General features: G+C 43.6%; 1 protein-coding gene across 4 annotated transcripts in view; it reads right to left on the bottom strand.

Annotated features, from left to right (window-relative positions):
• The window catches only part of MFSD6 (major facilitator superfamily domain containing 6), a 73,352-nt gene that overhangs the window by 40,269 nt on the left and 8,495 nt on the right, over window positions 1-24,588 (bottom strand). For all 4 annotated transcript variants that reach the window (XM_046018334.1, XM_046018333.1, XM_046018335.1 and 1 more), the window contains exon 2: window positions 1,645-3,244. In XM_046018334.1, coding sequence (XP_045874290.1) covers window positions 1,645-3,191 — 1,547 coding nt within the window. In that variant the 5' untranslated portion in view covers window positions 3,192-3,244. The remainder of the gene's footprint in view (window positions 1-1,644; window positions 3,245-24,588) is intronic.

The following is a 24,588-nucleotide window of genomic DNA, read 5'->3' as shown; positions in this document are numbered from 1 at the left end:
TCTCCCTCTGCTTCCTGCTCCCCCTGCTTGCATGCTCTCTCTCTCTCTCTCTCTCTGACAAATCAATAAATAAAATATTTATTTTAAAAATCTGCTTCGTTGAGGAGAGGAACCCCTCATACACTCGAGCTGAAGAGAAGTGTCTACATGCGTCACGGTCAATCCACAAAGCTCAGAGAATGTAAACATGACCTGGACAAAGTTGAAGGACATTCCAAGCCCCTGATATTACAAGACTCTTTTCACACTGGTTCCACTAAATGTGCCTTGGGGACCCTGTGGGTCTGGGAACGATCCACACAATGCTTGACTTTGTTTAGTGACAACAAAGGGGTCAAAGACTTAAGAAACAAAAGCAGGAGGACACAGCTTCCCGAAGCAAAACCAACCAGACAAGAAAACAATATGCTCGATTGTTTGGGGAAAAGAGTGATTGTAGGCTGAAGCTTTAAATTAAATCAAATGATGTAAGTTATTAATTAATTAAAATCTTCAATTAACAGGAAAGGGGGGAAAAATCACTGTTTCTTAAATCTTGTCCATATCTATTCCTCCTCTTTAATTTGCCAGAGACAGACTTGACAATCACCACACACAGGCACACATGGTTGCTTTCCTTCAGTTACAGCGATTTCAAATTTAGGGAGAGACCTGCCGTGCTGTTCTCTGAGATAAGAGCGCTCACGGGTAGCTGGGTGGAAGCCTTCCAGCCGACAGCCCAGCAGGAGGACTGACAGGAAGCAAGGTACTGTTCGGTCAACCTCAGACAAACATTAACGTGAGCAGCATCACAGAAGAAACACTGGGCATTGGTAGATTGTTTTTTGACTAAGAAGATGCCATGGGAAACTGAGGTGAAAGGAAGATTTTTACATGTCCCATGTGTTCATGGCAGACAAAAATGCGGAGATGGATGTAATAGTCGAAAAAAACACACAAGAATCTCCTCAGGTAGCATCACGGCTGAGCGATTACAGCGGCTCCAGCCTCCTTAGACACGACCCACGTCGTCATCAACCACAGATCCAAGCCTGATCTGTGTCAGCGGGAGGCGGACAAGAACCGAAGCTGGGAAGAACCAAATCCACTCTACCCACTTAAGACCTGCTTCACTGGGGCGCCTGGAGGACTCAGTGGGTTAAGCCTCTGCCTTTGGCTCAGGTCATGATCTCAGGGTCCTGAGATCGAGCCCCGCATCGGGCTCTCAGCTCAGCAGGGAGCCTGCTTCCTCCTCTCTGCCTGCTGCTCTGCCTGCTTGTGATCTCTCTCTCTCTGTCAAATAAATAAATAAAATCTTTAAAGCAAACAAACACGTAAAAACATACTTCATAGATGCCCGGGAACAGGGTCCAGCTCCCTGAGTTAGGGCTCCTGCATCCGAGCCGGCGACCTGAGCCTCCTGCACGCGGTCGGAGGCAGTATCTTGTGTCTGGTTCACGTCACCCAAGTAGGTTCATTATTTCCTTCCTTTAGTTTCTACTTGAAGGAGGAAGAGCAACACCAAGCCCCGTTTCCAGTCCACCCCTGGCCCCAAACCGATTTTCTTAGAAGCGTTCAGGGGAGCGGTCATTGCGGAAGGCGGGGATCTGGGACCGGGGGTGGGGGCAGCGGCCGGGGTGGGCAGCGAGAGAAGCGCGCTCCTACCTGATGTGGCCGATGAGCTCGATGAGCTTGTGGCTGAAGAAATAGGCCGTCAGCTCAGAAACGTGGCTCAGGACCGAGCAGACCCCGAAGAGGGTGGTGGTCCCGTTCAGGTCCTCCAGGTGCCAGTAGAGGAAGGTGAACACGAAGCCGTAGCCGAAGCCCATGAACCAGGCGACGAAGAGCACCGAGCCGTAGCGCACGCCGCACAGCAGCTGCACCAGGGCCCAGAAGCTGAAGGCCGGCGAGCGGCCCGGGCCGGCGGGCGTCCCCTCGGAGGACTCCGTGCAGCTGCTCCTGTCCGCCGCAGGGATCTCCTCCGTTTTCCCTGGGCTCTCGTCGGGCTTGAAGTGGTTGTAGCGGAACCGGAACTGTGTGGCGACGACCAAAGCCATGGTCATGAGAACCCCGAAGACGATGAAGACAACCTGGTAGTTGCGGGACTCGGGGGGTCTACACCCCTTCCCGTCGACGAGCACCTCGGTGTGCGTGTAGTCGATCCCGATGCCCACGGACAGCATGGCCAGCCCCCAGCCCAGCGAGCCCCACATGCGCTGCAGCCCGTAACGGTCTCTGTGTTTGCCCAGGTACTGGAGCGTTACCGTGTCCACGATGGTGACCGAAGAGGCGCTGAAAAATTCTCCAATTATGACGACGACCAGGATCACCAGGAATATGGCCTCCACTTCCTGCTGATCGTACACAAGAGTGACTTGACTGGACGGTAAGGATTTGGTGGTGGAGACAACAGGGGTGGTTGTCTCTCTGGTTGTGTTTCCCAGGAAGGCAGGCGTTGCTGTGCTTGGACTCAAGGTCAAGTCCGTAATACGGTCCGTAATTTCATCTGTCTGAGGTTGCAGAGTGGGCCCACTGGTCTTGTTCGGAGCTGTCGAAAAGATAACCGTTTCTGTGACATTGGGCTCCGTTTCTGGTATCACTGGCCAGGTGGCAGGGAGCAGGCCCCTCTTCTCCCGCACCCGTGGGGACGCGGCAAGGGGAGAGTTGGTTGGCGGGATGGCCAGCAGGTGACTTGAGTTAGTGGGATGAGATGTTGGGGGGATCTTTGGTACACATCTCAAGGTAGCAGGCTTGACAAATCCGACGCCCAGGTTGAATAACACCCAACACAAAAGAGAAAAGAGGAGGACGATTTTGCCTTTTTTAAAGCGATCTGCAACTACACCCCAAAAGGGGGCACTGCAGAACTCAATGAAGTACCGGATGCCCACCAGCAGTCCGCTCTGGCTGGGCGACATCCCCAGCTGCTTGTAGTACACCGGCAGGAGCGGATAAAGAGAGCCATATGCAGAGTAGAAGAAAAAATAGAAGACCTTGGATATCAGAAGGTCATTGTTTATTTTGACACAATGTTTCTCTATCCAGTCTATTTCCTCCTCAGGAAGAGCAGCAGTTTCTGTGGAGGTGGGTGTTTCATTGGAAGGTGGTTCTGGTTCCCTGGAAATACCATTAAAGGGGTCAGCGAGCACGTACTTTCTCTTCTGTTCCTCTTCATCGTCAGTTAAGATGGCGACTTTATCATCTGACGCCATGGCTTACCACCACCATCAGAAAGTTTATGACCTTCAGAATCTCGACTGTTGATCTGTAAAGTAAAATTTTAAAGATGGCTTAGTATGAAAATAATATTTAAACCCAGAATTTCATCTTGCAAGAAGCTGAGGAGTTTCAAACTACAGCTAAAAATAATAATTGTGAGAGAAAATTCTCCCATTTATCACTTGCAGCCACACAATACTAAAAAAGAGAAAGAGCTTTCAAAGAATCAAATACTTTTTGTGGCCACTGACTGACTAATTACATGTTCTAATGGCAGGTGTATAGCTCAGGTTCATTCTCAAATCTTTTCATTGATTCCTGGTAAAAATGTACAAATGATAGGGATTATGTCTAAACCAAATATAGAAAATTGAAAATAAATAGTATTTACAGCTTCTTGGTTTTACTTTTCAAACAAATCCACTGCATGTTTCAAGTGTGGAACTTCTAGAAAATAAAGGTAGCTAAAGCCGTTCAGCATCTTTAGCAGTAGAAATAAGTTTTCAACCACAACCACAAACTTGATGGGAAAGAGGGAGTCGGCGGCACGTTTGCACCTGGAGGTGCTCCCTACAGCCACGGCAATGGTATCCTGGGAAGAAAATAGTCTTTACGTTGTGCAGATTCCGTACGTCTCTCTAGGCGTGCTTTTCTGGATTGAAATTTAAGAAAACAACAGCAGATTCCATTCACTGCGTGCTTACTCTGTGCCAGGCAGCACCTAATCTTTAAATGTGTTTATTCATTTTTATCTCAATATCCCTATTATTTTCTCTGTGTTACAGAAGAGAAAAATGAGGCATGGTGAGCTTCAATAACTCAGAAGTGGCAGAGCGAGGGTCCGAACCCTAATATCACGGCTTTAAGCTGCACACACTGATGCATCACCATCCACGGCCAAATGCTACATTCTGGATAATGAAATGCTATTAAACCTTCTCATAAGACAGGGTGTTTCGTATGAAATGGCATTATCAACGGCATAAATTTATAGGAGCTGTGCCACATTCCATCAGAATTTCCCTTTCTTCCACTATACAGATAATTAAAGAGTCCAAAGGTCTTGCTTGCGTCCAGATTCGTCAAGCTGCAATCAGCATAATCTGAGGTAGGAGGTATATTCTTCACATACATAGTAATTCCTTTCACCTTCTATACCAGAGAGGAATAACTTCACTTGTTACCCCCCTGGAATCGATCTTGCTCTCCCTTTTTCCCAAAACAAAGACTAACTTGCTGAAAATCTTCCAGAATCAGGCTTGCAAACATTTTAAAAAACTGCTGCTAGGGAGGCAGTGAAACACAATGTAACGAGAGCTGTGTAGTAAGTCCATTGGTCCTCTACCCCTCCTCTCCGAAGCCGAGTGTCAGTGTAGCTCTAAGTTTTTAAAATGTTCATGTGTTTCTTATTTTTAGGTTTAAGCAATTGTTTTGAGGTAAAACTCACACAACATAAACTTAACCATTTTAAGTAGACAATTCGGTGGAATTTAGTGCATTCCCAAAGCTGTGCCACCCCCAACTCCGTCTCGTTCCCAAGTCATGTTTTCTTTAGCGTAAAGGAAAATCTGTTTCCCCCACAAAACTTCAAGGAAAAGCAAAATCCTATCTTTTGCTATCCAGCTGACGTTTCTCAATGTTCTAGACTTATGTTTCTTTCAGCATTCATGCCTTTACCTATCCACATCAGCAGCTCCAATCCCATCTCATCATCTGAAAAGAACAATAACTCTCCTTTGGACTTACTTTCTAAATTAATTTCAGTTCTGAGCTCAAACTTAAAAGAAATATTTGTTTTTACAGTGTATAAAAGTTATCTGACACGTCTGGGTGAAGATGAAAGACAGAGCGCATCTGACTTTCATCACTAAACTCCACTAAAATAAACACACACACACACACACACACACACACACACACATTTTTAAAGTCATAATCCAAGCTAGGAGAATTAAAGAGCCCATAAATGGAGCAATAAGGTTCTGGAAGCCAGAATATAATTAGACAGTTGGTAAATAACTTAGTAGATCTTAGAAAACTGAAACCTTTGTTGACAGTGGGGAAAGCCAGTAACAGAATTTATTACTCTGAATCCTTCAAAGTCTCATGGGTTGGCCACACTAGGCTGAAGTGCAAGTAAGTGTGTGTGTGTGTGTGTGTGTGTGTGTAGAGGCGAGGAGGGGAGGCCGCTGCTAACGGAGTTGACTGAAAGCCTGAACTCCAGCTAGGATCATTCAGTGCCCTTCTCTACTCCACACATCGAACCAGACAACTAGAGGGTTTTTCCCTCTGGAGAGAATAAAACAGGTTCTGCTGTCGTACAGAAACAGCTGGAGTTGAGAGTGGGGGTACCGTACTGCAAACAGGGCATTAAGTGAACATATATGTACTGATTCCAAACCTTAGCCCTGCCCCGAACCCCCATCCCACTTCCCTCACAAGGTTTCCAGAGGCTGGCAAGGCTATCATCCTCCAGGCAGGAAACTGGAAGGTTCTTCTCTGAGGATCTCGACACCAAAGCCCCCCCCCCAACTAAACCACCCACCCAATCACTCTACGAGGAAGTTCAGAGTCATGGAGTTTTGCCACTAAATATGGGCAGCCATCCAGAACTGTAAGATGTCCGAATAAAGTGCCTTCCATGAAAGTCAGAAACAAAACAAAAAACCAAAAAATCAACCTGGAGAAAACAGGAGCTGTGTGAGGAGGAAAATATTTCCTAAATATATTATTTCCAGAAATAGGAAAAGAAATGCAACTATGAAACAAAAATAAGATAATACTTATTTTTCAAGAAGAAGGAGGATGAAGGGGAAGAAAAGGAATGCTTGAATGAAAAAGTTATGGAATTTTTTGGTGGGAAAAAAAGCATAAATGATAAAGTAAGGGATGATGTAAAAGAAGAATTGAGGGCCACTACTTACAACAACAACAATAAACAGATCCTCTACTTCACATCATACGCAAAACTCAATTCCCGATAGACTGTAAACAGAAAAATATCTTGAAGATCTTAGCATAGAAGAAGACTTACTAAATAGGATGTAAGACTGCTCTGGGTTAGGGAAGAAAAAGTAAATTGGACTACATTAAAATTAAAAACTTCTTTTCATCAAAAGGCAATATTAAGATGGAAAAGTCAAGCCAAAAAGTAAAATAAGGTATTCTGGTAAGGATGAATATTATATATATCTGACAAAAGAATGTCTCCAGATATATAGAGAATTCTTAAAAATCTATAGAAAGATGTCAGGTAGTCTAATAGGAAAAATGAGTAAGAGACTTAAACAGTCACTTCACGAAAGAGCTTATGCAAACGGAAAATAAACATGTAAAACCATGCTCAGCTTGAGTCAAGTGAGCAGTAAAAGCAAATTAAAACAGAATGCAATAATACAACATATTCCCAAAATGGCTAAAATAAATAGGACAGATAATACCAAGTGTTGGTGAGGATGTAGAGCAACTGGAACTCTCATAGGTTGCTGTTAGGAATGTAAATTGATACACTACTTTGATAACTGGAAATAGCTACCAAACCTGAAGGTTTACCTGATGACAACTCCTCGATGTGTATTAAATAGTAATGTATTCAACAAACGACATCTACAAAGCTGTTCACACCAGAACAATTTTAATAGCTCAAAACTGGGAACAACCTATCTATAGCAGAATACATAAAATATGCTATATTCATACAACGAAATACTGTATAGCAGTTAAAAAGGAACAATTACAGTTTCATGCAATGATATGGATAAATCTCACAAACATAATAGGACTGAGAAAAGCAAGAAGCAGAAGAACATATACCATACGATTGCATTTACATGGACTTACAAAAGCAAGCAAAACTAATTTGTGGTATTAAAAGTCAGGGTTGATTTTTGCTTCCAAAGAGATTAAGTAGACACACTTTTTCCTACTGCTCCTGCTAAGTACAACTAAAAATCTTGGACATTATATAGAAAGCAAATACAGAAGACTTTGAAAGGTAGACAGAAAAGGCTGGAAAAAAACAGCTGGAAAACAGACTGGGAAAAAAAAAATTAACAGAACTCAAGGATCTATGTGACTATAACAAGCAAGGGACATTGCTACCCAAAGAACAACATGTGGATGAATGGGGCTAAAGAACTTGGAAATACCAATGAGTGCAAATCAAAAAACAAAACAAAATAATACAAGACCCCCAACCAAACAACAACAACAACAACAACAAACAAACAAAAACCCCACAAAGTCCTCTCTGGCTAAAGGATGTGGAAAACTGCAGCCTAGAGAAACAGAAAACTGTAGATAATACCAGCTCTACTCCAGCCAAATAGCACAGAATGGGATTTGGGGTTGGGGGATAATGTGTCTTAACTCCCACCCCCACCAGCAAAGGCTACAGGGGGATCCTAGACTTCCACCAAGCTATCACAGGGCACCCCAACCCCTAAATTGAGGTGATATCAGAGAACACAAAGTAGGGAGCTGGGACTTTCATCATTGCTAGGTGGTAATGAGGTCATGTCCCCAAGACATCATTAGTGGGGAACACTGGGGGATCCTGGACTTACATCCCCACCTACTAGTAACAAGATATCCCTACTTTTCTACCCAGGGTGGTATCAGAATAGGCCTAGTAGAGACTCATGACTTTTCCCACCACCCAGCAATAACAAGATTCCTCTCCCCACCCCCACGGTGGTATCAGTGGAAACCACATAGGGAGCAGTAATGAGGCACTACTATTTCTCCAAGCAAGGGAAGTGTCAGTGGATGCCTAATGGTGAGCCAGAACACCCATCTCTACTTTACAGTAACAAGGAGTTCCTTCACCCTCAAGAGGATGAGTGGGGAACCCGGACTTCAACCTCCAACGAGCTGTAATGAGGCAATATCTCCAATTCACCTTCTAGAGCATGTCAGAAAAATACAGCTAAAACAGAAGGCTTAAATATGATCCTGAGTTTCATAACATAATACCTCAAATGGCCAAGTTTCAACAAAAAATAATGCATACCAAGAACTAATTAGACTTCAAAAAATGCTTCAAAAAGCAATTAAAAACATGCTTAAAAAATGAAAAGAAAGAAGAAAGTTGAAGCATAGAAATAGAAAGTCCCAGAAAGATATATAATATATAAAGAGAAACAAAATGGAAATTTTAGAACTCGAAAAGACAATAGCCAAAATATAAAATAAATTCAACGGATGGACTCTACAGCAGAATGGAGGAGAGGGGGAAAACGAGGCAACTGAAAAACAGAATGTAGAAATTACACAATCTGAACAACAGAAAGAAAACAGACTGGAAAAAAAAATTAGCAGAGCCTTAAGGACCTATGGGACTATAACAAAAGATTGAACAGTCATGTCATTAGAGTCCTGAAAGGAGAAGAAAAGGGCAGGGCTGAATTACTCAAAGAAATAAGAGCTGAAAACTTCTCAAATTGGCAAAAGACCTACAGATTCAAGAAGCTGAATGCACTCCAAACAAGAGAAACCCACACCAAGACACATCATAGTCAAACTTGGAAACCAAAGACAAAGAAAAAAAATCTTGAAAGCAATGAGACAGGACTCACAATTTACCAATATAGGAAAAACAATTCAAATGATAGCAGAGTTCTCATCAGAAACCATGTGCATCAGAAGAAAGTGGCCTAATACAATTGTCAACCCAGAATCTTATATCCATAAGAAAAACAGCCCAAACACCAGAAAGCTATAGAACAATAACTCAAAAATAAGCACAAAAATCCTTACCAAAATATTAGAAAAGAAAACTTAGCAATATATAAAAAGAATGGTACACTTTGACCAACTGAGATCTATTCCAAGGATACAAAGCTGGTTATAGTATTTGAAAACCAATCAGTATAAATCCACCATATTAACTAACAAAAAAAAAGTATCATAATCCTATTAATTAGTACAGGAAAAGATTTTGACAAAATTAAACACTCATTCATGAAGTCTCAGAAAAATAGGAATAGAGAGAAACTTCCTCAGTTAGATAAAGATCATCTACAAAAATCTATAGGTAACATTACACTTAGTGGAGAAAGACTTAATGCTTTCTTTCTAAGATAGGGGACAAGCAAGACCATCTGGTCTTACCAGTCTTATGCAATGTAGTGTTGGAAGCTCTAGCCATTTCAGTAAGGACAAAAAAGAAAACAAAAGGTATACAAATCAAAAAGAAAGAAAGAAATGGTGTCTCTTTGCAGCTGACATGGTCTGCATAGGAAATCTACAAAATCTACTAGAAAGAAGAAATATTTAAATATAAGTTAATGCGAAGGACTATACGCTGAAAGCTACCACATGCTGATGAAAGAAATAAAAAACCAAATAAATGAACAGGGCGTGTGGTTGGCTCAGTCGGTGAAGCATCTGACTCTTCATCTCAGATCAGGTCTTGATCTCAGGGTCATGAGTTCAAGCCCTGCATTGGGCCCAGCGTGGAGCCCACTTAAAAGAAAAAAAAGGAGAGACAAATGATGTTCATGAATCAGAACATTCAACACAGCAAAGATTTCAGTTCTCCTTAAATTTATGCACAGGTTTAACAAAATCCCTACCAAAATCTGAACAAGACATTTTTGTAGCTACAGAGAAGATTATTCCCTGTGAAGAATCTATGGAAAAAAGGGAACAGGAACAGCTAAAGCAATTTTGAAGAAGAAGATTGATTTCAGCTGCAGAACAATCACAACTACGTGGCACGGGCAGAAGAACAGACGCACTGACCAACGGAACAGAGCACAGAGCCCGGAAATCCATCTACATAAATATGTCAAGACGATATTTCACAAAGATGCAAAAACTATTCATTTAATTTTTTCAAAGATTTTATTTATTTATTTGAGAGAGAGAGAATGAGAGAGAACATGAGTGGAGAAAGGTCAGTGGGAGAAGCAGACTCCCTGCCAAGCAGGGAGCTGGATGTAGGACTCGATCCCGGGACTCCAGGATCATGACTTGAGTTGTAGGCAGTCACTTAACCAACTGAGTCAGCCAGGCGCCCGCAAAAACAATTTAATGAGGGAAGATAACCTTTTCAACAAATGGTACCAGAGCAATTAGATATCAAAAGGCAAAATATGAATGTCAATCTAAGTCTACACCTTATATGAATATTATATGAACATCAACTCAAAATGGGCGTGGATTTAAATGTAAAATGTAAAAATACATAACTTTAAGAAAAAAAAAAAAAAACCTAGGAGAAAATCTTTAGGCTCTAGTGCTAACAAAGAGTTCTTAGACTTAATACCAAATGCATGATTCATAAAAGGAAAAATTGCTAAATCAGACTTCATCAAAATTAAAAATCTTGTTCTATAAAAGTCTCTACTAAGAGAATGAAAAGACAAATTATAATAGGAGAAAATGTTTGCAAGACACATTCAACAAAGGACCAGTATCTAGAACATGTAAAGAATTCTCAAAACTCAACAGTCAAAAAAAAAAAAAAAATCCAAACAATCCAATTAGAAAATGGACACAAGACATTTCACCAAAGAGGAGATACAGGATATACAGATGCAAATAAACATAGGAAAAGATGTCCCTTGTCATTACCCATTAGGGAAATGTAAATTGAATTAAAAACATTCCACTACACATGTGTAACAACAGCTAAAGTAAAAATAGTGACAAGACCAAATTCTGAAAAGGAGAGGAAGAAACCAGCTCACTCACACACTGCTGGTGGGGACACAAAACGGTAGAGCCACTCTGGAAAGCAGTTTGGCAGTTTCTTAACCATCGAAACCGTGACGACCATATGACCCAGCAATTGCACTTCTGGGCATTTATATCTGAGAAATGAAAGCATTTCACACAAAAAACAAGACACAAATCCCGTTAACAGCTTTATCTGTGATACCCCAAACTGGAAAGAACCAGATGTCCTTCAGCGGACAGACGTTCTACAAGTTGCGGCACATCCAGGCCACGGACTACCACACAGCAATAAAGGGGAACAGACCACTGGTGCATACGGTCACCTGAATAGATCTCCAGAGAGCTGTGAAGAATGAAAAAAGGCCAATCTTAAAAGATTACACACTGTATGACTCCACTCATGTATCATTCTTGGAACGACAAAATTACTGAAACGGAGAGTGCGTAAGGGATTGCAGGGGGGTCCGTAGAGAGCAGAGGCAGGAGGAAAGCGGTGGCAGCCACAGGAGGGAGACCTGAGAAATTCAGGGGGTGATAAACTGTCCTATATCTTGACCACATTCGTGTCAGCATCCTGGTTGTGGTGTTGTACTAACGTGTGCAAGATGTGACCCCTGGGGAAAAGTGAGCACGGGATGCATGGGCCGTCAGGATTATTTCCTACCACTGTACGTGAATCCACAGCTATCTCAAAACAAAACGCTTCGTTTTTAAAATAGTAGCTCCCTTGGGGAAAGTAGTGACTACATACTACTAGGGCACTGAGAATTTTATGATTTTTTGATCTGAGTCTTTAACATATGGATGTGTTCAATGGGTATATCATTTTTTTTCTTTTCTTTTTTTGGAAAGAAAGAAAAGTTTAATGAAACTAAGAATGAAACTTAAGACCTTAAAATAAGAAGAAAAAAAGAAGACATGAAAATAGGAGAAAAAGGATAAGGCAAATATAGGGTCATCCAGAAAGTCAACTGTCTAAAAATTGGAACTCCAAGAAGGGAAAATTTTTTAATCCAAAAAAGTTTCTCAGAACTGAGAGCTATGAATTATCTGACTGAGATGATGCACTGGGTGCCCAGCCAGAGACTAAAACAGGCCCAGGGGGAAGCACATCGTGGAGATTTCAGAACAGTGGGCCACGGACATGACCCCGCAAAGCTTCAGAGAGAAACCGTGTCACGTACTACGGATCAGGAAGCAGAGACGGCTTCAGACTTCTCAACAACGGTGGGAGCTACGGGCAGCCAAATCGTATTCAAGCTCGTAGGTGAAATGAAGACATTTACCTGTGGGATTTCTCAAGAAACGTACCTCTTCTTTGCCCTTTCTCAGGTTGCCACTAAGCAAGGGACGAAATCAAGAGAAAGACAGGGATAAAGGACACAAAAGACCTGACGTGGGAGAGAGGCAAAGGGACACAGGCACGCTGGTGACTGCAGGTCCCGCGTGACAGCCGCACCAGAGCCCCAGGGCAGCAGGTGGAGCGGGAGGCAGGTGGGAGGCTCCCAGAGGGCCTCTGACAGCAAGATGATGCCGACAGGAACAGTACATCAGAATGTCCCAGGAGGAAACGCAGATGATGAGGAGTTTAGGGGTGAATTAGTGTTAAGTACAGGGAAAGTGAAGTAAGCACGACATTACAGGAAAACAAAAGGTTGCAAGGAAAAGAAAATAATCAGAGTTTGCTCCAAGTCTCAGCTGTGACTACACAGTCGTACACCAATGCAAAGAGTGACTCCGAAACCTCCGAAACTGCCCATCAACACACTGGGAAGATGTGGAAGGAGGGGCCTGGGCAGTACCCAGAGTTGGGGCAGCAGAGAAGAGTTAACTCTGTATCTTCCACGGTGAGAGGACAGTAGCTAATGCTTTTACTCAAAAGAAGGTGTTAAGAATACAGGCGTTCTATTTCAAAATACACAGGCGAGTATCACAATGGCAGCCCAAAATGCAGAGGAAGCAGTTGCCTCCGACAGCGGACGTGAGCGATGGGGTAGACGCTGGTTGTTGTTTTACTTTTAAACAAGCTTTTTAAGCTTGTTCTTCTTTTTAAAAAATGGTGCATGCCTCTCTCTGCTTTAAAAAATAAAACTCAAGACTAAAAAGGAAATATGCCGTCTTAGGAGCTTTACCTCTACAGAAGACAATAGTTAAAAGCAGCTACCATGCCCTTCTATCCCAGACGAAAAATAGTTTTCAGAATTGTACACAATGAATTCTGACCTGAAATCCAATCAGGTGGGCTTTAAGTAATCATCCTCCATAGATCAGCCACTGAGTCTTTAACGAGTAGGTCACAGAAGGACACCAAGTCCTTTTAAAGGGGCGTAAGTCTCTAGTTTGTCCAAGGGATGCTGAGAACTGATGCTCAAATGCTCATTCAAAGCTGCAAAATACCTTACACTCGACCGTCGATTTCAACTGATGAACCACTTTCTCCCCGACCGTTCTTCCCTCACCATCTTATTCAAACCATTTTTGATGATCATAAGCCCATGAAAAAGTTCTCTTGCTCCACGAGTGCAGGAGTTAAGTAGTTCTCTAAGTATCAACAAACGCAAAGTTACTGGAACGTTCTATAACAAGCAGTACCTTTGTACAAATGTCCATCCAGTAACTCTTATAAGAATTTTAATTTTAAAAATACAAACAAAAACCTTCAGTTTCAGTTCAGGACACTAATGCTTAGACTTAATATTTTCAGGTTATATTTTGATTTTGAGGAAAAGGAACTAAAACAATCGCATTTAAAACACAGTTACAGGGGCGCCTGCGTGGCTCAGTGGGTTAAGCTGCTGCCTTCAGCTCAGGTCATGATCTCAGGGTCCTGGGATCAAGACCCACATGGGGCTCTCTGCTCAGCAGGGTGTCTGCTTCCCCCCCCCCCCCCGCCTGCCTCTCTGCCTACTTGTGATCTCTCTCTGTCAAATAAATAAATAAAATCTTAAAAAAAAATAAATTATTTAATTAAATAAATAAAACACAGTAACAAAATACAGTTCAAATGCAGTCATCTGTGCCAATCATGGGATCAGGGACAAAGAGAAGCAAATGAGCCAAAACAAACTCTGTATTTTAATAAAATTAAAATATGCCCCAAAGTAGGGCATGTTTTGGGTGACTTATCAGATTACATTTCATTTGCCATAAGGACTGATAGAGCAAGTATAAAGAGCAATAAAAATATTTATATGCTGGATGAAGTACTTCATCTGTTTACCCCAAGGGGAGGTACTGTTTATTAAGTAGTCTAATAATATGAACCCATTCAGCTAACATTTTGTTTAAACCTCTGAGCCTTTTATATATATATATATTTTTTTAAAGCAACTTCTAAAAAGGAGAGAAGACATTTCTCATTTATTTTTTCAGCGTAACAGTATTCATTCTTTTTTTTTTTTTTTTTTTGCACAACACCCAGTGCTCCATGCAAAACGTGCCCTCTCCATTACCCACCACCTGTTCCCCCAACCTCCCACCCCTGACCCTTCAAAACCCTCAGGTTGCCCCAACCTCCCACCCCTGACCCTTCAAAACCCTCAGGTTGTTTTTCAGAGTCCATAGTCTCTTATGGTTCGCTTCCCCTCCCCAATGTCCATAGCCCGCTCCCCCTCCCCCAATCCCACCTCCCCGCAGCAACCCCCAGTTTGTTTTGTGAGATTAAGAGTCATTTATGGTTTGTCTCCCTCCCAATCCCATCTTGTTTCATTTATTCTTCTCCTATCTCCTACCCCCCCATGTTGCTTCTCCATGTCCTCATATCAGGGAGATCATATGATAGTTGTCTGAGAGAAGACATTTCAATTCAGACACAGAATTAAATTTATGTACTTCTCTGGGAAATCTGTACTGTAGATTTACAGTTAATACTACTTGGATAAGAAGGGCTTTTATTTATTAGAAAAGCCAAAATTTTTTTCACCGAGCACTCTCTAATGATAGTAACCAACACCGTCACTGGGAAAACAGAACACAGCCTTCTAAGCGCGGAAAGACGTTCCATCAGTACTTACACTGAGTCATTCAATCAGCAGGTATTTCTGAATTACTGATGACGGTGATGAAATAATTCTTGCTAAAACTGATAGCTACCATCAGTACGCGTTTCACTGGAAACCGCTCAAACATATACTGAGGGATCAACAAATAAGTGAGTATGGAACTGGATTCAGCTTTTCAGGGGAAAAACACCTTAACCCTGAATATATCGTTTGGAGTGGCAATCGCCAAAGGCCAGATTCACAAACGCTGTAACGAGGCAGCAACATGACTCTCGGTGGTGGAGAGGAAGCTGCGCCCGGCTAACACAGAAAGGCCAAACCCCCCTCGGCCCCACTTCCGTCACAGCTCGATGTTGCTCAGAGACCAGTACAGAGGCTGCAAAATGAGAAAATCCACACTTGGAACCCCGAGAGCCAGCTCTATGTTGTCAACTGTCACCGACCATTCTCTAGGCCTTTACGCGATGTGAGCGTCGGGGCAGGTCTCTAACTACTCCTGCACTGTATCAGCGGAACAGAGCAGAGAAACCACCCAAACAAGACCGACAGTCCTGGTTTTCGGCCACTGCATCTTGAACATTGCGTTCACCCCCCATATTTTCCAGAAAGAGCTTCCCTCTGAGGTTTATTTAGCATTCAACGTCAATTCCAGCAGGTCTTTTCCCCACAATGACTGCTTGAGCATCTGCTGGACCTTTAGCCAACGTCATGAAAAAGAAGCACAAGGCTGGTTTATAATAGTTACACAAGCTACAAGAGCATTGAGGTCTACAGAGGTGAAAGACTATTTTGGAATCTTCCTCTTCCTTTTGGAGCACTTTGACACGGCTCCCCTAGGGCTAAACCAAGTTGTAAAAGAGCCACATTGGTTCTAGTCCTGTCAGCCCAGACAGATCCTCCAAGGACCAGCTTGAGCCCTCCCGTCACTCACTGTTCCCCACAGCGGCAGCCAACAAAGTGCCTCCCTCTTATTCTTGGTGGCCCTTTCCCCGGCTCATAGCAAAGCCTGTCTGCTGGGTGATAAACAATGACTCATACAGTGGCTGGCCATCTTGATGACATATTTGTATTTTAATAAGGGCTCAGTGGGCTACGTTAGCCTCACAGTTACTACGAACGAACTGCAACCCAACGAGGCTTACGTAATAGCTGCTATAGGTTTAAAATGTATTAACTCATTTAATCATCTCAGCAGTTCTCTGGGGTCAGATTACTTTCCCAACTTTACAATGAGGCCAGCGAGCCCAGAGAAGGAAAATGATGAGCCCAGCGTGAGTAGGGAGCCAGGAGCCAAGCCAGCGCTCAAACCCAGACAATCTGTGCAGGGCTGTGTCTCAAGGCACCGTGTAGCTACTGGATAGGGATGTCCAAAACATGGTCTTGGGCCTCAAAGGCTTGCTTTATAGTTGACAAGATGACCCCACAACACCAGGAGGATTTCAATGGCAAGGGACAAGAGTAACAGAAGCTACGGAGCACAGAGTAATTAGGAGGAAAAGTTGCAGGCCACGCGGTGCTTCTGGAGCTTCGAGCCGAGAGCCCGAACCTCAGACAGATGTTGTCAAGAGAATGGAGGACTTAACTTGCACCCCGAAAGATGTGTACGGTTTGCCTTGGGCAAAGCTGAATGGGAAAACTACTCCACGACGGGGAAAGAAGAGACAACAGGAGAGGCTGGGGGCCACGTGGGTAGCGCACAGCAATAGATCACAGGCCCTACAGGTCAACCGAGGGGTGACAGGAGAGGACACAGACGGCCACGTCAGAGACTTCTACTGAAAATTGAAGAGGTTCTTTAACCCAACAAATATAAACCTAGCACCAGCCACTGGATGGGATGCGTGTTTGGTGACCAGTAATTCCAAAGGGGAAGACCAAGTCCTTGCCGTCCAGTCCGGCGGTGAGAGGGGGCGCCCAGAGCCACAGTGCGCCGTGCTGTCCGGGAAAGCAGGAGCAAGCACGGCTGACACGGCGTCTCTCGGGGGCCGTGACGGGGTCTCCGAGGACGCGAGAGTGGCCCACGAGAGGCGGCGCAGGGGAGGGCCTGAGCCAGAAGGGCCTTCTGCATGCTCTGAAGGGGTGGCTGGGTAGGGGATGAGAGACTGGCGGCAACTGGAATCCGGCTCTGTGAGGGACTAGTTGTGTGGCCTGGAGGAAGCTACTTCTCTTAGTCTCCTCACCTACAAAATGAGGGATTTAGTAATACTTGTCCATGTGGGTAGCTGGGGCGGGGGGATGAAAAAGCGTAATGCCGAACTCTTACAGCACCTGATCTAGGGTGGGAACTTGCTGGAATTACTCATTCTGAGTGCAACCGAGAGCCCCCGCGGAGAATTAGAATACAATGGCCACGTTTGTATTTTACGAAGATCATTATAGCTTCAGTGTGGAGAACAGAATGGCAATATTTTACTACAGTAATCCCTAAGGGTTTCCTAACATTTGATCTTTCATATGAGTGTACTGATCTTTTTTTTTTAAGATTTTATTTATTTATTTGACACAGAGAGAGAGAGAACGCGATCACAAGCAGGCAGAGAGGCAGGCGGGGTGGGGGGGCAGGCTCCCTGCTAAGCAGAAAACCCGATGCGGGGCTCAATCCCAGGACCCTGAGGTCATGACCTGAGCTGAAGGTAGAGGCTTAACTGACTGAGCCAGGGTCCCAGGTGACCCTAGAATTGCTTTAGATAGTCTCTATGAATTGCATTTAATGCAATCTTTTATTAACATCTGGAAATAAAAGAAACCCCTCTGATTACTCTCATACCTGAGCAGTGGCAAGACTTGTGGATGATTTTATTGTTTTTATAGGTATTTCCTGTCTCCCCGACTAGATTATAAACTACTTGAGTGAGGGATCTGGTACTAAGCATATTCCCTTTACTCTTCTAAGCTCACAATTAAGGTTATTTTTGACAAGCACCTGATGGCGTATACTGGAGCCTGATGGATGTTTTACTGAAGTTTAATGTGACAGAGATTAATCTTGGAAGTGCAGAGAGAAGTTCCGGGTGCTCTCCTGGCTTCGACGTATCCGTGCTTCTCTGAGCCTCGCTTAACTCACTATAACATGGGGATCAAAACACAAACCCAACAGGGTTTCCAAGGCTTAAACGAAATAATGCGTGAAAAAGCATTTTTCGTTTTTTCATAAAGATTTATTTATTTTAGAGAGAGCAAGAGTGAATTCTCGTTCCTGTGGATTTCTGCACAGTCAGCCTAGTTTCTTTCGGGGGGGGCAGGGAGGGGGAGCAGCACGCCGGCTCCCAGGAGGACACAGTGTTCTTTAGGGACTGGATTGAAAATCAGGTATCTCCAGGCCAGAAATACCTATTCATTTAGAATAGAGCCACCTGTAGGAACATTTTAATTATATTTATAACATAATAACTGTGAGGAACAGGGCTGAAATCCAGTGTATTACCCTCCACACACTAAGAGAGCAGAAGGAACCAGTTACTCTCATCTCTCCAGGGTGTGGTTGTGGGGGAGGAAATAGTCTTTAATCCTAAATGTGGCTCAGCAGTGAGCCACGTGGATTTTCACTTTCACTTTGTGGAAGACACACGAAATATGATTCAAAAATTGGTCATTTAGATCCTTAGACCTTGGCGAGCATCATGGAAGCAAATTCCTATTTGTTTGCTTTGGGTTCCAGGGGAAGGGCTGGGCCAGGAGCTGGAACCCGGCTTCCTTCGACGCATTTACTCACAAGCCCAGCGTGAGGAGTCAGTGAGCAGCTCAAATCACAGCATGAACAGAATTTTGTTTTAAACTACTTCAATCCCGTGAGCTTCACCAACAGGAGCGGAATGCAGTGGGTGCTCAAGCGGGAGCCAGAGGACGGGCAGGTGCTCGCGCTGCTTTACCCGTTGGGACGGGGCCTAGGGGCCTGCAGTGGACCGGCCACGGGAGCTCTGTGCATGCGACTCCGCACAGCCCCTCCCTGAGCCACGGGCACCAGCCAGAAAGGAAACACAGTGCAGGAGGCTGAGCACAAGCACAGGAGAAAGAGGGTCCCTCACGGGCTGGCAGCCGCTGGAGCCTGGCAGCGGCTCCCTCTGAGCCACCCTGCGAGCAGGGCTGGAGCCCCAGTAGCACCACAGAGTGCCTACCTTTTATTTATTTTTTAAGATTTTATTTCAAGTTATCTCTACGCAACGTAGGACTCAAGCTCACAACCCCGAGATCGGCTGGGCGGGGAGCATCACTTCTAAACAAGAGGGACTCCTGTGTTGCAGTCTGGCACACCGACAACTGTCTCCTGAGACAGGCCCATCCAGAGCGCTCCTGTCACTCCCCTCCAGCCGCAGCGGCCGGCGTGCAGTCCAGGCCCCTCGGGTCCTCCGGGCCACGGGTTCCCACCTGAGGGGCGGGGGGCGGGGGCGTGCAGTCTTTCCCACAAGTCTCCGGAAGCTAAATACATGTCACCCAGAAGCTGCCTGCTCAGTTTCAAATGTAAATGTCATTCTTCTTTGCTTTTCTCAGACAGGGAACCCTACATGCGCAGCTAGTCCCATGTGAGAGCCTGGAGAATCGACTGACACTGAACAGTGTCTTCACACAGCTTCCAGGCACCAGAAGAGGCACAGGGTGAGAGAGAGAGAGAGAGAGAGAGAGAGAGAGAGAGAGAGAAAGCGAGCAAGTGAGCAGGTGGAACCCGGCCGGCCCCAGCCCAGGCCACAGGGAACCTGGCCACCTCAGCAAGTCAACACTTACCTCCCTATTATCAATCTCTATTATGAAATGATTTACTGTTTCAATGAATATAAATGCAACCTTTGTTTCTTTGCCAAGAAGCCAACATTGAAAATCTCAGACTTATATTTTCAAAACATGAAACAAAAGGTTTTTAAAAGGTTGATACTGAAAGAAGTGATCTGCTTACGGTTTTAGAGAAAGATTTTTCTCAATAAATCTTTGCTTGCTACACTTGAGCAATTTATAGAGAAGATGCATTAGTTTAAAAAAAAGACAAATTATAATTCTATTAAAATGCTTTTTGGTTTATTTTTAAACCTTGTTATGTGAATCTGTTTTATACATAGAGACCTTTTTTTTTCCCCAAATCTTTTCAGAAAAAAAGCTGACTCTAAATATATTAACATAGGAGTATGGGTTCAAGATCTAAAAATACTAGGAACACAGGAAAAGCAGATTGTGGAAAAATAAGAATTATAAGGAAAAATAAAAGCACAATTCCAGGTACTAGTAATAAAACATTACGTTAGAGCACTTCTGTGCATGTGGGCATACAAATGAAAAACGATGTTATATTTATAATGGGTATTTGATAAAAGCTTATTCAGTAAATGACTGGTGTTATTACCTGGCTCTTCCAACACTGCTAAGACACTGGGGAAGTTAAGAAGACTAAGGAAAGCAAAAACTACCCATAAGACAAGGCTTTTTTTTTTTTTTTTTTTTTTTTTTTTTTTAAGATTCTACTTATTTACTCGACAGACAGAGATCACAAGTACCCAGAGAGGCAGGCGGGGGCGGGGGCGGTAAGCAGGCTCCCTGCTGAGCAGAGAGCCCTACTCAGGGCTCCTTCCCAGGACCCTGAGATCATGACCTGAGCTGAAGACAGAGGCCTAACCCACTGAGCCACCCAGGCGCCCCAAGACAAGGCATTTTAAACAAAAATTTAGAGGTGCTCAGGCACATCTTTTATGAATTTATAATTTAGATCAAAATATAGACCTCAAGACTTAAAGTAATTTAAGCACATGAGCTCCTGTCTCTGACTTTTATTTATATCCCCTAGATGCTAGCATCTAAAACAATACTTTATATCCTACGCACATTCCAGTATATGCAACCCAAATTGTTTCTTGTACTGTTAGAACTCCAATAGACAGCTGACATGAGCTATCGGTTTCTTTCAGAAAAAGACTGATCGCCGAGCCCATTAAAGTACAAATACACACGTGCCACACCAATGCTTTTGAAAATGAAAATATTCAGTGCTGGTCAGGATGAAGACCGACAGGGGCTCTCGTTAACTGAGAAGAGCAAAACCTTTCTAGAACGCAACAATTTAAGTATAAGGATGTTCATTTCAGCACTTTTCATAATAACCAAACTGAAGCACAGGAGGCAATCAGTGACAGGAGCAGTTACATAAAGTTAAATAAAGCGCAGCACATCCAACGAGAGCAGAACAGAACTCAACAGACTGGCGTTAAGAGAATACGGAGAAACGCTCATGATCTACTCTGCATCGCACTGCAGGACACAAACCCCCGTGTACTGCAAGAGTTGTACCTGCAAGTTTATGTACTTCACATGAAGTATGTTTTGTAAAAAACCTGAGGAAAATAGTAACAACATGTCAGTAGGGCTATCCCTGGGAAGTTAGGCGTTACTTTAATTTTTTCTTTTACTTTGCTGGATTTTCCTTCAATGAGCATTTATCCCTTTTAAAATACAGAAGAGGCATTATTTTAAAACCAAGGAATTTGATGGGGCTCTTGGGTGGCTCAGTCCATTAAGGGAAAGCATCTGCCTTCAGCTCAGGTCATGATTCCAGCCTCCTGAGATCCAGCTTGTGGCTGTGCTCCCTGCTCAGCGGGGAGCCTGCTCCTCTCTCCCTCTGCCCCTCCCCCGGATCATGCTCTCTCTCTCTCTCAAATAAATAAAATCCTTTAAAAAATTTAAAAAGCAGGGCATTTGAGTTACAATCAGGACACCCTCGATCCTGGAGCTTTTGAAAAGTCATGGGGAGTTGCTAAATTGAAGTCTGCCTTTCCTTGGGCTGACCCCACTTACCTGTAGAGACAACTGAAAGGACTGTTACAAGGGCTTTGAGAGACCCTTAAAGGGTTGTGTATCTTCACGATAGCGAGAGAACCCCTGTGCACTGCTGATGAGATATAAATTGGTGCAGACACTATGAAAAACACTACGGAGATTCCTCGAAAAATTTAAAATGGAATTACCACAGGATCCAGTAATTCCATTGCTGGGTATTTACCCAAAGATAATGAAAACCAGATTCAAAATATACACGCATCTCTGTTTACTGCAGCATTACCTACAACAGCCAAGTTGCAGAAGCAACCGCATGTCCACCACCAGATGAGCGGATGAGGAAGAGGTGGTGTCCATACACACAACGGACCATCACTCAGCCACAAGAATGAAATCTTGCCATTCGCAACAACATGAATGGACCCCGAGGGTGTTATACTAACTGCAGTAAGCCCAACAAGAAGACACATACCATATGATCTCACTTACATGTGGCATCTAAAACACGAAAGGAAGGAACAAACGAAAAAACAGAATCAGACTTATACGTACGGAGAACTGGTGGTTGCCACAGGGGAGGCATGTTGAAGGGTTAGGGATTGGGAGGTACAAATTCCTGTGAAGTCAGGGGATGAAAAGTATAGCATGGGGAGTACAGTCAATAACATTGCAACAACTTCGTAGGGTGACACATGGTAACTAGTACTTACTGTAGTAACCATTGCGTAACGTATAGACGTGTTGAATCACTATGCTATGGACCTGAAACTAATGTAACATTGTATGTTAACTATACTTCAATAAAAAATAATTTTTAAAAAGATGTCATGCCTTCAAAACATAAGGAACCTGATTATACAGCAAGTTAAAATGTGTGTCATTTTTACCCTCTGAAAGCATAACAATAAAATCTTTTATTCAAACTTCCAAATTCTCCCATAAAGGTGAATTTGAGTTTCACTGGTTCATTAAACCCAGCTTCGCCGAACTTATTTTGAAACAGAATCAAGAAGGCCCTCCCTGTTAGCTCCCTGTCAGCCACACACAGAAGCTTGACTGTGCTGGACCAGAACAGTGCATTCTGTTAAATCGTGGACGGTGTGCGTGTCTCTTTGTATGGTTCTGCTTAATGCTTAGGGCAAGGGCTCCAGACTTCGCTCTGTTAAGAGACACCTTGTTTACTTCGGGCCCAAGCCTGTTCTCTCAATCTGGTCCCTAAAAGTACCTAGTGCAGGTACGAGACAAGAATTTGCCACATGGCTCCCAGGGACCCGCTCCTCCACTGTTCTGGATTCCAGACGTCCTCCGCAGCTTGGCACCCCACGGGCGGCAGGGCCCACTCTGAGGCACCGTGAGCAGGGCAGAGGGCTGCTGTTTGGGCAGCAGAGGTCTCTCTACATAGCCACACAGGCAGCTCACCACCACCCCAGGCTCCTTACTCACTTTCCCTTGGCATGATTAACCTATAAATCAGGCTTGTTGAAACAACATCAGTTCCTCTTTCTAGTTCTCCTTTTATCCTCCACAAAGCCATAGCGCAGCTCCCTCTGGCCACTGCTGACTCATGAGGGCCAGACTCCCACTCTCCCCCAGTCCCACTCTTAGTCTCAGATCAAAAGATTTCCCCTGAGTTATTAAAAGTTGGACTTTCCTGTTTTCTATTTGCAACATGTTCCCTGGATTTGTCTTCCCTTCCCAAACACACATGAAAACAAATGTCAAAAAAGGTGTCTCAGCCCTCCTTTACCCAATCCTCTTTCTTACCTCTGGAATAAGGTTTTTTTCTGAGCCTACATTTCATTCCATCTTCCCTCAAATGCAGCAGGACCGCCAGGTCCTAAGGTAATGCGGTGTTCTCATTCACATTTCCAAGCCTCAGACACCCCTCTGCACGTCCTCGACTCAGCCGCATTTACATTACCTTGGACCAAGGCAGATGGAGGCTACTTTTAATACAACACTCTGGGTGGTTTTTGTTGGTGCTAAGGTAGGGGTGTGGGCCTACTGGGACCTACTTAGACCCAGAAACTAGCAAGACGAGTTGCAGCATCTATAGCAAATACATACTGATATACAGGCTCGAGGTTTAGGTGTTTCACATTTAGGTTATTTTGTTTGGGTTTGGCTTTTTCCTTGGGGCTCTGCACCAGGAAATCATTGCCTTAACAAAGGACTCTGATAGTTTCCTAAAGTTTCCCGGTCATCTAAATTAAGATAGTGCCATTTTACAAAATAGTAAATAACTGTCTTTTAAGTATAGAGAGGCAAAAGCAGCTAGGAAAGAAATGTTACTGAAATCAACAACAGGGCTAATGACTATGTAAATGTGTCGTTTGGGATTTAGGGCAACAAATCAGGCTAACGCAGACCCTTAGAAAACAAGTCCAAGCATAACTTCATAAGGAAAAAAGTAAAAGCATCCTCCTTTCATCCCAGCCCATCCTACTTCCTTCACGCAGTCGAGGTCAACGGTTTCGGGACGATGAGGTGTACACGGGCCTGCGTGCATGTTACAGTACATGCATCTAAGTATCTTTTCCTATTTCCTCTTTTCACTTACTGTATCTTGACTCTTCCCAAGACAATGCACCAAGATGGCTAACAGACATATTTACATTTATTGCTTATCTCCCTTTCACCTACAACGTGATTGCTAAATCAAGATTTCCTGGATATCAAAAAAAGAAAACCAAAAAAACCTGTTGGCCTAATACTAAATATATCTTTGGTTATTTTCATTTTTCTTATACTTGCCTTCAACCTAAAAATGATGAGAACAAATAGGTATATATGCACAAATGTGCATGCAATGCAAATTACCGATTATCTTACATAGATATGAACATACGTAATATATGTACCCTGAAAGGTAGTTAATTTTCAAAGTCAAAAAGTGAAGGAGGGAATCTGCTTGGGTAATGAGGCCCAATAGGTCCTGAATAAGGAGGAACAC

Source organism: Meles meles, chromosome 9 (genome assembly GCF_922984935.1).
Source record: "Meles meles chromosome 9, mMelMel3.1 paternal haplotype, whole genome shotgun sequence".
Taxonomy (NCBI): Eukaryota; Metazoa; Chordata; class Mammalia; order Carnivora; family Mustelidae; genus Meles; species Meles meles.
This window is presented reverse-complemented; position numbering and strand designations above follow the sequence as displayed.